Below are 16,101 nucleotides of genomic sequence, written 5' to 3' on the forward strand. Positions count from 1 at the left end.
GGACAGTCCTCGGCTCCTCCTTATTCCCTGATCTGAAGATTCTCTTCTTCTCCTTCAGATTGATGTCCTCCCCATGAGGATCATAGAGACTGGTGATGCTCAGAGAAAAGATATAGGACTCCCCCACAGTTACCTCTACACCCATACCTCCATGGTTATTTCTCATGTCACATATAGACTTCTATATACAGACAAATCAAAGCATATATGGTACATTGTTCCAAATTGTTCTAATCAATACATGTGGCTCAAAAGACTCCTATATGGGTTGTGCAGGTGCAGCAGAACATATTCCAGAGAAAGCTAAAATAAATAAATAAATAAAATAAAAGGAAATGGATAATTTATCACCTGTGGCCCGTGTCTTTCAAAATCATGCTGCAGTTTCCGCATTACCAATTCATCTGTCTATCTATCCTTTTTGCTATCTATGTACCTGGGTGTCCACCTCGATGACAAACTGGACTTGTCAAAGAACTGTGATGCCATGTTTAAAAATGGAAAGAGTCAGTTCCACTTTCTGTGCGTGCTAAAATCGTTTGATGTGTGTAGTGAAATGCTGTACATGTTTTACAAGTCTGTTGTTGAAAGTGCTGTGCTGTATTCTGTTGTCTGTTAGGGTGGCAGCCTGACAGACAAGAGCAGGAGGCGTCCTGCTAATTTGCAGGGCTGGCTCGATTCTAGGGAGGAGTCTGGACTCTGTGGGGACCCATCGCAAATACCGCCATCTTGGACATTGCGCAATGCATTGTGGGTATTCCCAGAAGCACTCTGGGATTGAAAGCGTCCACTGCAACTGATCGCAACATGTCTTCGCAACGGGAGTCTCTCGGTTTTTTGAAATAATACTCATTTGTATTCATAACAATGGGTGGATCCAATCGATGTGCTGTGTATGGATGTAGCAATGATCGCTGATATAAATCCAAGTAAGTTTAAATGCATATGTCCGTAGAATTACTTTTTTTTATACCCTTTATTTAACCAGATAAAAAAAACCCCATTGAGATCAAGACCTCTTTCACAAAGGGTGACCTGGCCAAGAAAGGCAGCAGCACACGTCATAACAATCAAGACAGTTGAACAACAAGAACAAACAAGCAGCAAAAAATCCTACACAAAAACATTAAAATATAAAAATACTAAAGTGCATAAATATGTGGGAACCAACCCAAGAAGAGCCTCATAGACTACTGTCATCCAGTGTGTGTAGCGTCTTACATAGAGGGAAGGCATGCCTGCTTTTGCATAGTTCACAGTGGTGGGTGAGGTGGCTACAACCAGTTATACACTTGACCTATTCCTCACTCCATTCACGCGTTAGTCACTTACATACAATATTGTGTGTATGTCTTTTGATCATTTTGAGTAAAAATTCTTGCGTTCTCTCTCTCCTTGAACATCAGCCAGGTTTGCAAGAACTGATTCCATATCAAACACTGTCAATGCAGCTTCAACGATGCTTTTGATGCTCCTAAAATGATTTTGTTCTACTTCTGAAGAATGCCGAATTCAAAATCATGACTGAAACTTTGACTCATTGACTAGCTTAGTGAATTTTATTTTACAGTGAATGTAGATTAAAATTAGTAGTATTCGCTTTATTTATTTAATATTTATTTATTTATTCATTTAATTATATTTTATTATGCATTTTTATTAATTCCTGAGTTGGTAACTTTACACTGCATATGCGCACGCGCGGTATTTTAACAACATTTGCCCTTCCAACTCGTGAAACAAACTGGGTAGGTTGTTTCAAATGTTTTCTAGGCACATTTTGTAAGCCTTGTTTTAAAGTGGATGACAGCAAGCAGGAGCAGAAAAGGATGAGAAATGACAACAGACAATCGTTCCTGAGGTTCACTCCTCAGCCATAGGGATATGCATGTTTTCCTATCAAGAATTCAAAAAAGAAAGTGCATTAGATTGAGATTTCAACAATGACAACATTTTGATCTGGAGAATAATAAAATGAAGACAGTCATCAAAAGGTTGTAGAACAGTATATAATCACTTAGTGATTTCTATGAAGAAAGCAAAAACAATGGCTTAGTCAGCCTTGTAATTTCATGTCATTCACATATATAATGTCCTGTTCTACATGATGGAAATGCATTTCTACAGAGTGAAGTATGATATTTGGACCTCATCAACCAAAATATCACATTGTGAAGCAATCATCAAATTTAGAGAAAGATCTACAAATATGAAAAAAACTGTGTCTGTGTTAAGTATTTCAAAGAAGCAAATATTAACTCAAAATATGACTTTGGGGATCATGGTTATCCAGTGTCCATCATGGCTGGATATTAAAGTTTATTCTTACATGTGTGTAGGAGCCTTACTGGTGGATTAAATGAAGATCACACTGCATAAATCGTTTTCACCTCTATGCTAGGCCTATAGTGTGTTGCATTTATGAAATGAAATAACTGCTACAGAGAAAACGAAATTACAGTTATGCATACATAACAGTGACGTATCTTTTGAGAGACAAAAAAAATTAAATACATTTTATTTTAATGTTACAAGAACATCATCAATTCAAATTTTGAATTATATTTTAAAAAAACTAACGCACTAAAGTAAAAATACATTTGAATTAAATACTCGACAGCAACTAGTAAATGTGCTGCAATGCACTGTGGGAGTTTAGTGTTTTTTGTTTGTTTGATGTTACAACCATGAGTGTGGTGTGGCATTCAGTGTCATTCAGTTGTTGTGCAACTCTTGCTCGTTCACTGATAAGTGACTAGTTAGCGTGAAAAAGTGAACGGCTTTGATCAGTGTCCTTGCTCCGCACCGCTCGCCACAGAGAGCCGCAGCAGAGGAACGAAAGAGCCGCATGCGGCACCGGAGGCGCGGGTTGCCGACGCCTGCCGTAGGTGGTATAGGGAGCTGGTTCACCTGCACTGAGGGAGGAGAGAGGCGAGTGTTAGGTAGCCGCAATTTCTGTTTGTTTAGTTTTTTTTTTTATTTATTTATTTTTGCTTTGTTACATATTCGCCACCAGTGCACACATTCACCATCTTTTGGCATATGTAATCTGAAGTAGCTGCGATTGATTTATTAAATGCTTAAACTCACCTGGACTCATCAGCGCGTCACACCAAATATAAAGGACCTCATCTCGTCATCTCAAACGACTTTTGAATGACAGGCAAGTCGTTACAGAGGGAGATTCGTTCCCACTCAATTTTGGACCAATCATGCAAAAAAGCCTGCTCATGAAAAAGCTTAAAATCTCTTCTTCTCTTCGGTTTAGTTTTGGGGAGTTTGGCATTCCTGACCACTGCAATGGCACAGTGATCACTCAGATCGCTCCCGAAAACACCAACATCAGTATACCTGTGGGGGGCATTTTCATTTGTTATTATAAGATCAAGAAGCGATGATCGTAAGGGGTATTTAATGTTAGGCCGTGTTGGGCTGTCTATTAATTGGCTTAGATTTAAAGAGTCACAGATAGATTTCAAGCCATCTGAGGCTGATGACAACCAATCAAGGTTAGACACAGTTATTTAAGGAACTTAGAGCCTCGCTGCAGGCTGAGGGAGGCCTATAACAGCCCATGACTGTAAGGGACCGTCCCTGTTGAAAATCAAGTTTCAGTGCTGTCTTCCAAGTCATCTCGGGGGATGTCAGGATCAGGTAGGCAAATTATGCCCCCATCTAAAATTAATTTGGGCAGCCTCTGGTTCGCGGTTTCTTTTGAATACTCTACCAGTGTAGCCTTTGAATGGAGATTTAATAAACAGGCTGCACGGCAACGGGCAACTAAATCTTTTATTTTTAATGCATTTGAAACTACAACATCACAATGTTTTAATTGACTAACCGTCATATCATTAAACTGGTCTCCTGTGCTATTGCGGCCGTCTGTCAGAGCTGCGGAGGATGGTCCGGAGATGCTGTCTGGACGCTTTTAATCCCAGAGTGCTTCGGTGCATACTCACAATGCATTGTGCGATGTCCAAGACAAGTATTTGCGAAACGGGTTATTGGGAAAGTGTGCACACCGCAACCAAATAGACATAGTGGATATGTGATACTTGATTGCACCAAGTACAATATCCACAGAAGTCATCTCTTCAGTCACGAGGAAGATTAAGCATAGTGGTGCTTCATTATCTGGCCTCTTAAATAAGCATCAAAAGCACCAAATTACATCATACCACTTTTAAAATAATATAATTTAGATAAAAAATAAAAATTGTACGTTTTTTTTTATTGTTTTATGTCGTGCTTCACACTCCAGTCCAGCTGGTGGCGGTAATCTACCCAAAAGGTGTTCTGCCAACCGCCATAAACCCAATGAAGAAAACAAGCTGAAGAAGGAAAACGAGTGACAATCACGGAAAGGAGAAGGGAGTCCATCCGAGCCGTAGGCTTTGGTCTATGGTCCGAACAGATCTTACACGATAAATCTCATGACAAACTGTCGATGGAAAAGTAAAATTGTACCTTACAAAACAGCAACCATGTGGCAGCGGGCTGCATCGTATGTCTGCCTTGTCCTGTGTTGCCTTCACAGCAGCGCTGGTAAGTCCCTTAGCAGGCAGCGGTAGCATGCCAAGCTTTGTCAGTTTGTATTTGCGACTGGAAATGTAATTTGGTATGTTTTTCTTAGAAGGAGGGCTAGTGTACTAACATTTCTAAACACAAACAAACAAACAAAAAAAATGGTTTCTGTGTGTGGCTTAACCTTAGTGGTATCGCCTGTATCGCCCGTGTATTTCGAAATCGCGCCGCAGTTTCCGCATTACCAATTCAGAAACCTTTAAACGTTTTAACATCTGTCTTATTTATCTCGGGATAAATTATCTATCTATCTATCTATCTATCTATCTATCTATCTATCTATCTATCTATGCTTCCGTTTAGAATTGAATTGAATTTCAGATCTCTGGTGTGCTAAGCTAAACCGAATGTAACGTAGTTGTACAAGTAACGTAACAATTATGTAATCGAGCTCGTTTGAAGTATGCGCTCGGGTTAAATAAAATAAAGTGTCCGCTGAGCAGCATTTGTTTACCATGTCGTTGCCAGGTCAAATGTTGCCTAATTGTTCATAACTGTTAGTTATTTACCTGTTTACATGCCGTCGGTAGTCAGTGGCAACCATTGTCTTGTAAATAAATTCGGATGCTCGTGCATTTCACCAGTCGACATATTTGACACATTTTACTCTATCTGTAAACAGCCTGAAGTTATAAACTTGGATCGTCTACGTTCATCTGCGGAGTAAGACTGGTTTTAGCTCATAGCGAAACCTAATTCTTCTCTTCTTTGTCTGTCAACATGTATTGAATTGGTTGGTCAATGTCAAGTGTGAACCGGGCCTGAGTAAGAATGTGGCAGCGATGATAAGTTATATAGTAAGTGGGTATGTGTGCTTGTTGAGGGCAGTGAGGCTGTTCATCTCTCTGTTGCATTTTGATATCTGTTTTGACCACATGCTATCCTTCCCTTTTCCTGGCAGGCATTGAACTGCTGACATAGCATCTGAGGAGTCTTTACTGTAACTCAGACATTTGCAATTTTCCTGCTTCTTTAAAATCCACAAACTCCCCGTTAGTTTTCGTGGAACTCAGGATCTGATTATTGTCCAAGCCACACTTGACCAGATGTGTGGGATGACTCGTCATTGTCTGTGTTAGGAAGGTATATTAGTATAAACGTTGCTCAAGACTAAAAGTGTTTTCTTCTGGGGAAATATGATTCTCTTCTTATCCTTGGCGATATTAATATCCATGTCCTGTGATTTGAGTCCTTTTTCGTTTCTCTTTCTGTGTTGTAATTCCTTAGTCATTGATGGAGGCTGAGAAGGGAAAACATTACGGCATGAACGCACTGGGAGCACTAAGATCAGCTGTTACGTTCCCCAAAAATCCATTTCTCCTCCTCACAAATTCCCTTGTTTTGTCGTGATGAGTCACGCGGACATTTTAAACAAGTTTTGGTGTGTATATTTATTTTCGCCAATACTGAGCTTACAAGTGATGCCAAATTACTTGAATTTGTTAGATTCCTTCAACAGAGACGATGGAGGTCAGGTGTCTTAGCCAGAAGTTTTCGGTGATTTATTTTTGCTGGTATCTGTTCCTCTTCTTGGAGGTTAGACTGGGCAGGAAGCAAAAACAGAGTTGGGCCACTTCCGTTTCTTTTCTTCTCCTTTTGATATGCTTTTCCCTCTCGTGATTTACACTCACATTGTGATAAAAGTGAATCCTTTTGTTTACAGAGTAATCACACTTTATGCACGCTAGTTGTATTTATTTAACTTTCAAATGACTCACATTTGTTTGCTTGGTAGTTTTTCTTTCCTCGGGTTTCTGGTTGGTACAGTTTCTCTTTCAGTGTTGGTTGGCTTTGCTGCCAACGTTGTTTCACACTGCAACAAATACTGCACTAATGTAATGTCTTCTAATATATAGATATCAAAGAGTGATATAGCTTGTTATTCTGTGTCATCTTGCTTCGCCGCTGTTCAAACAGCGTCTTGTTGACAAAATCCACCACTGAAAATAGTCCCCACAAATGCACGATATTAGTCTTGTGTCATTGACTTTCAGCCAGCTGTTTTAAGAACTTCCCTAAAAACCTAAATGGGCACCATGGACAGGCACATACTGGTCTGTTGTTGGGACAAGAGTAATTCTTACAACCAGTTTTCAAATTTTTTTGATTTGTAAATTTTAAACCTTCCTAAATTTTGCCTAAAGTTAAAACAATAATCTGCAGATATACTAAGAAAGAATATAGTTTAAATGGCAGCAACATAATAAGGATTATTATTCTAATAATTAAGTTATGTGTCATTTTTACCTTTTATCTTTCAGCTGAAGTGGAGCTGACCCCTCCATGGGACGTTTCCATGATCACCTTGAACGCTCATTACACACTGAGCTGGGAGTGGGACCAGAGGGCTCAAGAGTTTGACAACGTCACCTTCACGGCAGAATATGTTGCGTAAGTCTCATGTTGCTCCACGTTTAAGACTTTTAATAGATTATTACTTTCATGGCCTTGTGTGAAGGTCTCTGTACTCAACCACCAACACCTTCAGCCATCGCACTGATGCCTGTTTTGGTGCTTCCATGGGACTGGTCATGCTACAGCACCATTACTGGTGCTCCCTGATGGCAAACATGAGATTGTGAGTGGTTTACACTGACGGTGCTTTGGAGGCGTTAAGGCTCTTTTAGCGTACTGCAGGAGGTAGACATGTAACGTACATAACCTGCGCCGGTGCCAGTCATTTGTAATTGTGCGCTCGTCGGTGTGTACGAACGCCACCCGAACGCTAAAAGTTACAATGAACTGTTTTGACTGGGTTAATAATGTGTTCGCTTCAACATGATCAGTATTTCCTGTTACCGTGGTTCATGCCGTCTGTTTTGTCTTTCTCTTCAACCAAGTATGTACAAGCTCCAGTCTAAGAAGAAGACTCCAACCTGGTCGACGGCATGTGAAGACACACCAGACAGGTTTTGTGACTTGACCGAGTTCGACCTGCACTATTTGGGAATTTACATGCTCCGTGTACGAGCCAATGCGAACGGGAGTCACTCGGACTGGGTGCAGAAGGAATTCTGCCCTGATAAAGACGGTAAGAGAGAGGGGGGTGAGTTCGAGCCGAATGAGGCAAATACATTCATTCCACATAAAAGATGTTGTGTAGTCCTATGGCAGCATTTCATCTCTAGTTTTCACGAAAGTGGCATAGGCAGTACCCCGAGCGGCATGCTTAAGAGCCGTTGTGTGTCTCTTGAGTTGTATTGCTCTAAAAATGTCAAAACCACACAGTTTCCACTGCGTTTAAAAATCATCCCAGAGCAGATTAAATCATAAACTGCCCATCCTATTACCAATATTAACAAATTCATCACTGTGATTATTAAATTTTAGAATCAGAAAATTGTTAATTACTGTTAACTACATGATCGTAGCAACAGGGACCAATAAGAAAATAGGAGGTTTAGTCACATAAAATATTCTTAATTAGCTATTAGTTCACAGTGATCCATTAACTTCTTCTTTCTTTGGCAGTAGGAGACATCTTAAAAAAATATATCTGTGATCTGTTGCCACAGTCAGTGGCACAGCAGCTCATTTTTTGACTAACTAATGCGGCTAATCTCCACGCTCCGCTGTAACCACGGAGACTTCGCTCACTGTGACTTCACGTGCTAACTTTCTATTTAAGTGAAGCCCCTCTACTAATTTTACAGTAAACTAATAGTCATAGCATCGTTTTCAACAGCTCCACTGTTTTTATGACTAAACCAATGACTGATACTGTAGTGAGTCTCCAGAAAGCAGTGCTAGGCGTGCGTTTGAGCGCCTGGTGAAAACAGGAAATGGAAAGCAACGACGACAGTAGAAGCTAGACATGAACTAAAAATACCTAGATTCGGCACCGTTTGTACCCAAAGCCACAGCCACCTGCACGTTGTTTTCATGTGTCATAACCAAAAAACACCTACTGTCCCAAGATGGTTGCAGTGATTTAATAAATCAAATCAATTTTAAATTTACGTAGCACCGTTCGTACAGAAAATGCAAGCCAAAGTGTTTCACACAAATAAAAACATAAAACATTACAACATCGTACAACACTCCTCACCGCTCCCTCCGCATTTACACATGCAGACATGTGTGATAACACTCACACTTACATGTGCAGGCATGTACACAAGCGCACAAATATACACATTAAAAGTTGTTAACGGGACGTGGCAGGGCATTGAGGCTTGAAGTAAAGAGGAAGCAAGAGAGAACCTTTATGTCGTCATAATTTTTGCAATCTGAACTTGAATGATATTCAGTATGTTACTCGGTAGCTTTATACTTATTGAAGAACAGAAACCTCATATCCTGTCTTCATTTCCTGCTCCCTAGCTGATATAGGCCCTCCGTCCAAAGTAGACCTTGCTCCTGCAGGAAGTGGCCTGGACGTTTTCATGTCCGACCCTCTGTCCAGCACCGGCAGCTCCATGAAGGACAATATTGCAGACCTGTACTACCGTATTCTGGTTTGGGAGCGCTCTGCAGGCAGACAGGTGGGTGCCCTGAACTACCTTCCTCAGACTTGATCACCTGTCATATGTCTTGCAACCTACAGTAAATTTCTATTTCTCTTCTGCTGAATTATGTTCCATCTTCTATTCATTTTTGATGAAAAGTGATGTTGCACTTCTTGCACAAACGAATTATTCAGACACAATGAAGCTTTTTTTTTTTTTTTTACTGAGCACCCACTTTTTGTTTGTTGCAAGAGGTGTTTCCTGTCTGTTGCAAGGTTAGCAAACTTCAAAAGACCACTGTTTCTTCCCTAATTCTCTTCCTGCAAGCTGCTCTTTTGTTATTGCTTATATGCACGTTTGTGCAAACCAACGTCCTTTAAAAAAAATAGACACCTCAAGAGCTCTTAAACATATACAGAGAAGGAAATTGTAATGACACCAAAAACAGAACAGAGAGCAACCTCTGACGTGTGAGACAGGGGTTTCCTTCAGGTGTTTGCTTCCATTTGTTCTTTGTTTTGTTCTCTGTGTTCATACATGTGGTAGTTTATATGGCACTATTCCCAGTAAAGCAGTACATTGACACATTTGTTGTGTCTGTTGTTGGGTGATAGAATATGTAAGTATAAGATTGCATTGGAAAAGTGGCCCAAACAGTTTACGCGTTAACCTTCAGTACGTTTAAGCTTTGAAATTGTAGAACTAAACAGTTTAGTGCAGTCACACTGTTGTAGTTTGTCCATATTAACAATATTCTGTGCCATGAAATTACCAAAAGGTACCATTGTTGAACAGAACTGTATTAAAATATATAATATGAGATACGGGTGCGATTAATGATATAAAAGGGAAAAAAGGACAATGTGTGAATAGCAGCATCTGTGCATCGTAGGTAATGTAAACGAGGCGTACTGGAGGAGACTGTGGTCACAGGCTGGTGTATGTGCAGGTCACAGTGGATTATGCATTTGAATTTATACTGTTATTATTGCGTGCGGCCAGAGATGAGACACACAATTTGTTCTTTTTATGTGTCACCATGTTCAGAATGACGATGAATTAACATTGAGGCTTGAATGAAGCTCAGATCTCACTACGATGATCTTGATCCCGGCTGCAAGGCCGACGGATTGCGATATGCTATCCTTCCTCCTAGCTCCTAATAGGCAGTTTATACTTCTAAGTTGACGCAGAAGCTGCGATGACTAGGTCTCGCAGTACCCTAAAAGAGCCTCAACTCTGAATGTAACACCGGCATTGTGCTATGGTTGTGTTTTCCAGGCTTCTACCACCGAGCCGTTGGACAGCAGCGCCAACTTGGTGACTGTGTCAAAGCTGAAGCCCTGGACCTGGTATTGTGTGAGCGTGCAGTCTCGCTACGACTTCTACGACAAGAAAAGCAACTTCACCTCACCGCTCTGCATGAAGACTGAAGGTACATTTGAGTGAAGAAACGTGCACACATGCCTTTATTCATGCAGCCACATGCTTTGGCTTCAGGAGTTGTCATGGCACCCCCTTTTTTTACAGTCTCATGAGGTGAACAATCAGATTTGTGAATTCGCAATAAACTAAAATGTGCATAAAATAATATTTATTCAGACTGCTGTGTTATCGTTCACATGTCCAATATTCTCGGGAGTTGGGGGTGAATTAAACCCATTGTATACGGTTGTGAATCTCATCTTTCGCCTGTAGATCGTGGAACGCGCGTTTGTGACCATTTTTGCCAAATTTCACTCCACAGCTGTTTTTGATTTTAAAATAGTGTTTTTTATCATGATCATTACTATTCTCACTACTTGCAGTGTAAGATGTAATGATCATTATTATTATTGTTGTTGTTAAGGTTTGCAGCCAACAATGTTTTTCCCTCAGTTGCTGGTTTATGTTTGTTAAGCCGACTACTCTTTTGGTTAACCAATAAATAATAAAACTTACCGTCAAAACTTATGTTAACATTAGATCTGTGAACCCATTTTAATGATACTGTTAAACAAAATAGCTTATTCTTAACTTCATGTTGTCATTAATTAGAATAGACAATGGTTTGACCTGATTACATGATTTCAGCTGTATTAGTTATTTGCTAAATATTCTTCAAACCCATTTGGAGATTAAATTTGGTAGAGATCCGTATTTTTTTTTTCGTACTAGCCTTTCGTGATAATGTGGCGCATTGTGTAATTTTTAAGAGGCTGTAATACCCACACTTTGATGGCGAGTAAACGGTAGATGGTTCAAAGTTCTATGTTCCTTACACAGTCACTTTTGGATTAAACTCAGTGTGGGAGTCTTGCCCAATTTTGAAATCGGGTTGCATCATACTGTTGGAGAAACTTCACATATGTTCTTCTCTTTAATCTCAAACATGCACACGTAACAGGATTTAAAAAATGCTGGTACTTGCACTATAACGCTCACTATGGGATATTACTCAGATTAGCGTGCCACATCATGGAGCCTTGAAAGCACCACGCCTTGTGACCTGACAGGGAAACCAGTCCAAACAAAACAAAACAGATAGTGCGGTGGAACGACCTGGTGTAAATGTACTGGTCCACGCCCTAGTCCTAGTGGTTAAAGTACAACCAGACTGTGGTGTAAAGTAGAACCAGGGACCGAGGAGATAGTAGGTGTGCACTGTCCAAGAAATATTTGTAATGGAGAAACTCACACACAAATTAAGACAACAGGAACATGTACTGATTTCTGAAGGACAGAAGAAGATACCGCCACCATCACTAGACAATAAGGACGTTGACATAAGAAATTTTGATGAATGATGTGAATTTGCTTTGCCCTGACACTAACTGTTCTAGTTCTAAACTGCAAACAGCAGATGGCGTTACAAAGCTCAAAACCTTTGTGTGTGCTCTAAAATAGTAGGCCGCTGTGTCTGTGTTGTGAGGATGTGACGACAACTTAAGCATTTACCATCTGATTACACACGAATGTGCCCCGGTTTATGCATGTGTACGTATATGCACACGCAGGCGCTGTTCCGTGGTGGCAGATCGTTGGGTACTTTGTCGGCTCACTGGTCGTCTGCTTCCTGGCCGTGCTGCTGGTTCTCTACAGCCCCTTTTGGTGCTTCCAGAAAGTCAAGAAAACGCTCCACCCCTCCACCAAGCTGGCCCCACATTTCACACAGGTATGCAGCCACACCACGCCACAGTACAGATTTCACTGTGTGCACTTTCATTAACTGATGATAAAACGACTTCTAGTTGCTGTTGTTTTTTTTTTGTTTGTTTTTTGTTTTTTAAACAACCAAATCCCTTTGTCTCATCGCAGTCTCTCTTATTTCTCCTTCCAGCATCTTTGTGACTCTCCTGGGTCAGACATTCCTCGCCTCCTCACCTTAGATCCAGAATCGGAGCTCTTGTGCGATAATGTCACATTGGTCCCGGAGCCGACTGACCTGGAAGTCCTGATTCTCCCCCCCGAGACCCTGACAGGACCCCCGTCAGGCCTGCAGCCGGACAGCAGGTCACATTTCATTTTAATACTACACCTACTCAAGTGTTGTTGCAGCTCAGTAGCCCCTTAACATGACTCCCATCACACTTTTGCTTCCTGTGTGTGAATAAACACTGACCTAAAAAAAAAAAAAAAAAAAAACATAACACAATGAATAAATAAGAACCAGATCCAGTAGATCAGCTGTTTCCCAAAGGAAGCCGGCGTTTAATTGAGGCCAGATGTGGCTCAGTAGGTAGAGCAGGTGTGTGTCACGTGACTGTAAAGTGCTTTGACTTGACTTAAGATGAATTTCAGGCACTTAAAGCTTGGATACTCGTTATCGACCTGTGTTATAAGTGGCTGATGACTAAGGTGATCTAACCAATGGGGCAATAGGGGAAAAGATGTGATCACAGTGTTGTCTGAGACGTGCACAAACATTTCCCACTCCTTATGGTGGATTAATTTAGACCCTGGAGGGCCGCCATAGTGTTAATATTGTATGGGAAACTGATGTGGATGCTTTGTTCTACAGTGCTCTCATGCATCCATGGGCTAGTTCTGGCAGCCTTTCCTGTTTCCCTAGTTAATGGTTATATTCTTACTCTAACCATAGATTTAAGGCAAATACTCTAGGAAACTCTCGGTGTCTGGGGCCGTGTACAGCCCAGTTTGATCTCAGTGGAGCCCGACCAGTGACATAATACGCTATAAATAATTTCCACTCCAAAAATGTCCCTTTGTTTCAGTGTAAAGAAGAAAATGTTTACATTTAATGAACCTTTTACAAAACATTTTATGCACAACCTGAAGATTTCTAAGAAAAATAAGTGTTTTTTTTTTTTTTTTTGTGCTGTTGTTTTTTATTGGTCAATATCGTCACTTGTCTCAGGTAAATGGTTTATTGCCCCACCGACACGGGAGACATCTAACTGATAAACATTATTAATGGAAAAACAATAACGACTGTCCTTTCTCTTGATGCTTCCAGTGGCAGACACAGCCGTCAGAATAGCAGCAGCAGTGGAGACTCTGGAGTTTACTCCACGGGGGGCAGCAGCGGCAACATGCAGCATCCCAACCACAGCCTGTCCTTAGCGGAGGACTGCTTGAAGGGCCGAGTGGACCTGGAGAAGCTGAAGATGCAGGACATGGTTGCAGGCCTCAACAGCCGGCTGACTGCAGACGAGGGCACTGCAGACATGTCCGTCTGAAGGCGGGCCTGGAAAAGAAAAGGACCATTGTAAAGAAGACGAACAGACGTTTATATTAAGGAAGCTGCAGATGTGGAAGTTTTGCCTATATTGTCACCTTTCACTGTGAAACAAGGGCATAACATGCTTTGTTTAAAAAAAAAAAAAAAAGACATAAGCTGATGAGTGATTCACAGTCAGCAAAACTGATTTGCTGTTACAGCACTCACTGTTTCCAGCTTCCATGGAGATAAAGTGGGGATGAACCAACTCACCACTGACCCAGCTCTCTGTACTGATGCTTTTGAAGAACCAGACCCTTCTTTTTGTTCAAAATAATCTTGGTTTTGAACAGGAAGTACTGTCAATCCTGATTTGAGTGTATTTCACATTCCGTCTTGCTCGCATTTCCAGCACCCATTGTCTTAACCCTGCTTTCATGACGTGAGTGATGAATGTGACGCCTTAATCGGATCAAGTCTATCTCTGTGGCAGTCTGCATATTGGTGTTACTTCTCTTTACCGGACACGTTATTTTAATAAGTTCATGCTGTAGCCTGCGTGTACAAATGAATTAGCTACAGTTAATCAGAGAGATTTTGGGGGGGTGGGTGTACAAATCTGTCTCAGTCACTATTGAGTTAAGTTGAACATGGTGATATTTAAAACTGGTGATTAGATGAGAAAAACTGGAATTTCAACAGTGTAGCGTCACTAAAACATGTTGTTGACATCCAAACTAACAGTCCATCCAAAAAAATCTCATTTAAAAAAAAAAAAAAAGAAAAACATTATGTTTGTACCTCGCAGTGAGGAGAGGAAAAGTCAGGAAACTTTCCTTAATCCTCATTATTCATTGGAATTCATTTTTGTCCTTTCATTGTTTGTTCTTATGACACTATCACTGAACGTGTATCAAATATGTTGATACCTCACAAATACACTCGAGCACTTATTCTACGCATTTTGCATTTAACAAAGCCAAAGCTGCTTGATATGGTTTGTCTGTGCTCTGTAAGCTTAATGATGAATATAAAGTGTCCATGTCTATACAACCCCTGGTAAAACAGCCGTACATTTTTGTAATAAGTATCAAATCAAGATGCTGTGCCTATAAAAAGTACAAAAAACAACTGTCAATCACTGTTGTTTCATTTTCCATAGCTTGGTCCAGCCAGTTTGACTTCACACTCTGCATTACCTCATCACCTTGGCCACCATTGTTTGCTGAAACTGTATACAATTATGTTAAACAGTGTATCTGATGAAATGGCCATAATGACAAAGTAGTGGTGATGTCAGTGTATGTCAACAGCCGATGATGAGATTTCTGCCGAGATTTCATGTCACACTTCTCTCTTGTGGCGTTTTCTTTATCTAGATTCAGTATATTAGCAAAAGCATTCACTCACCTGCCGTTACACGCATATGAACTTAAGTGACATCACATTGTTAAATATTTAATATGATTTTGGCCCACACTTTGCAGCTATAACCGCTCCAACTCCTGTGGGAAGGCTTTCCACCAGATTTCGGAGTGTGTTTCTGGGACTTCTTGACCATTCTTCCAGAACCATATTTGTGAGGTCAGACACTGATGTTGGACGAGAAGGCCTGACTCGCAGTCTTCATTCAATTCACCTCAAAGGTGTTAAGTTCTTCCACACCAAAGTGACTCATCCACGTCTTTCCAGAAAGTGGGTGTCCTCTCTGCACTATGCACCTCAGTCATTTTACATGGCTTGCCCCTTCATGGCTGAGTTGGTTTCATTTCAAATCACTTTCACTTTCTTGTAATACCACTCACAGTTGACTGAAATATTTAGTAGAGAGGAAATTTCATGACTGGACTTGTTGCACAGGTGGCAACCTATCACAGAACCACACTAGAATTCAGTGAGCTCCTGGGAGTCACCCATTCTTTCACAACTGTTTATAGAAGCGGTCTTCATGCCGAGGTGCTTGATTTTATACCCCTGGTGCTATTGAAGTGACTGGAACATCTGATTTCAGTTATTTGGATGTGTGAGTAAATACTTTTGGCATATAGTGTAGATAGATGGATCCCTGCCCCTGCCCCAGCACACCACAACATAGAAGTGGGCACTGATAGTCTGGCAGAACATGTCCAACAGCTTCCGGCAGATATTAAACAACCTTAGCCTCCTGAAGAAATAGAGGCGGATCTGAAGTTTTTCGTATATTGAGATTATGCTAGCAGACCAGTCTAGTTTGTGATCCAGCTGTAAAACCAGGTGCTTATAGGTCAGAACCACCTCCACACACTCCCCGTTGAGGGTCACAGGCTGCTGCAGGTGGAGCCTGGACCTCCGGAAATCCACTATCACATCATTTAGCTGTATTGATGAGAGGGTGGTCCGTTCTGCACCATGAGTTGAAGGTATTTGTAC

The 16,101-nt window shown here is 40.9% G+C and overlaps 1 protein-coding gene across 1 annotated transcript; it reads left to right on the top strand.

Annotated features, from left to right (window-relative positions):
- The first annotated feature begins 4,313 nt into the window (after nucleotides 1–4,313).
- LOC125017262 (interferon alpha/beta receptor 1b-like) lies at nucleotides 4,314–14,823 on the top strand. Its single transcript, XM_047600166.1, has 8 exons — nucleotides 4,314–4,545; nucleotides 6,846–6,975; nucleotides 7,425–7,615; nucleotides 8,908–9,068; nucleotides 10,314–10,467; nucleotides 12,029–12,186; nucleotides 12,352–12,524; nucleotides 13,489–14,823. The coding sequence occupies exons 1-8, from the start codon at nucleotides 4,434–4,436 to the stop codon at nucleotides 13,709–13,711; spliced, it is 1,302 nt and encodes a 433-aa protein (XP_047456122.1). The 5' UTR covers nucleotides 4,314–4,433; the 3' UTR covers nucleotides 13,712–14,823.
- Nucleotides 14,824–16,101: the final 1,278 nt, after the last annotated feature.

The sequence above is a fragment of the Mugil cephalus genome, chromosome 12, assembly GCF_022458985.1.
Source record: "Mugil cephalus isolate CIBA_MC_2020 chromosome 12, CIBA_Mcephalus_1.1, whole genome shotgun sequence".
Lineage (NCBI taxonomy): Eukaryota > Metazoa > Chordata > Actinopteri > Mugiliformes > Mugilidae > Mugil > Mugil cephalus.

What these genes read in the sequence shown, in the direction of transcription:
- LOC125017262 (XM_047600166.1), top strand. Translation starts at nt 4,434, where the DNA reads ATGACAAACTGTCGATGGAAAAGTAAAATTGTACCTTACAAAACAGCA. An exon ending in TTGCCTTCACAGCAGCGCTG is followed by an intron (nt 4,546 to 6,845) that starts GTAAGTCCCTTA and finishes TTTATCTTTCAG; the next exon opens with CTGAAGTGGAGCTGACCCCT. An exon ending in TTCACGGCAGAATATGTTGC is followed by an intron (nt 6,976 to 7,424) that starts GTAAGTCTCATG and finishes TCTTCAACCAAG; the next exon opens with TATGTACAAGCTCCAGTCTA.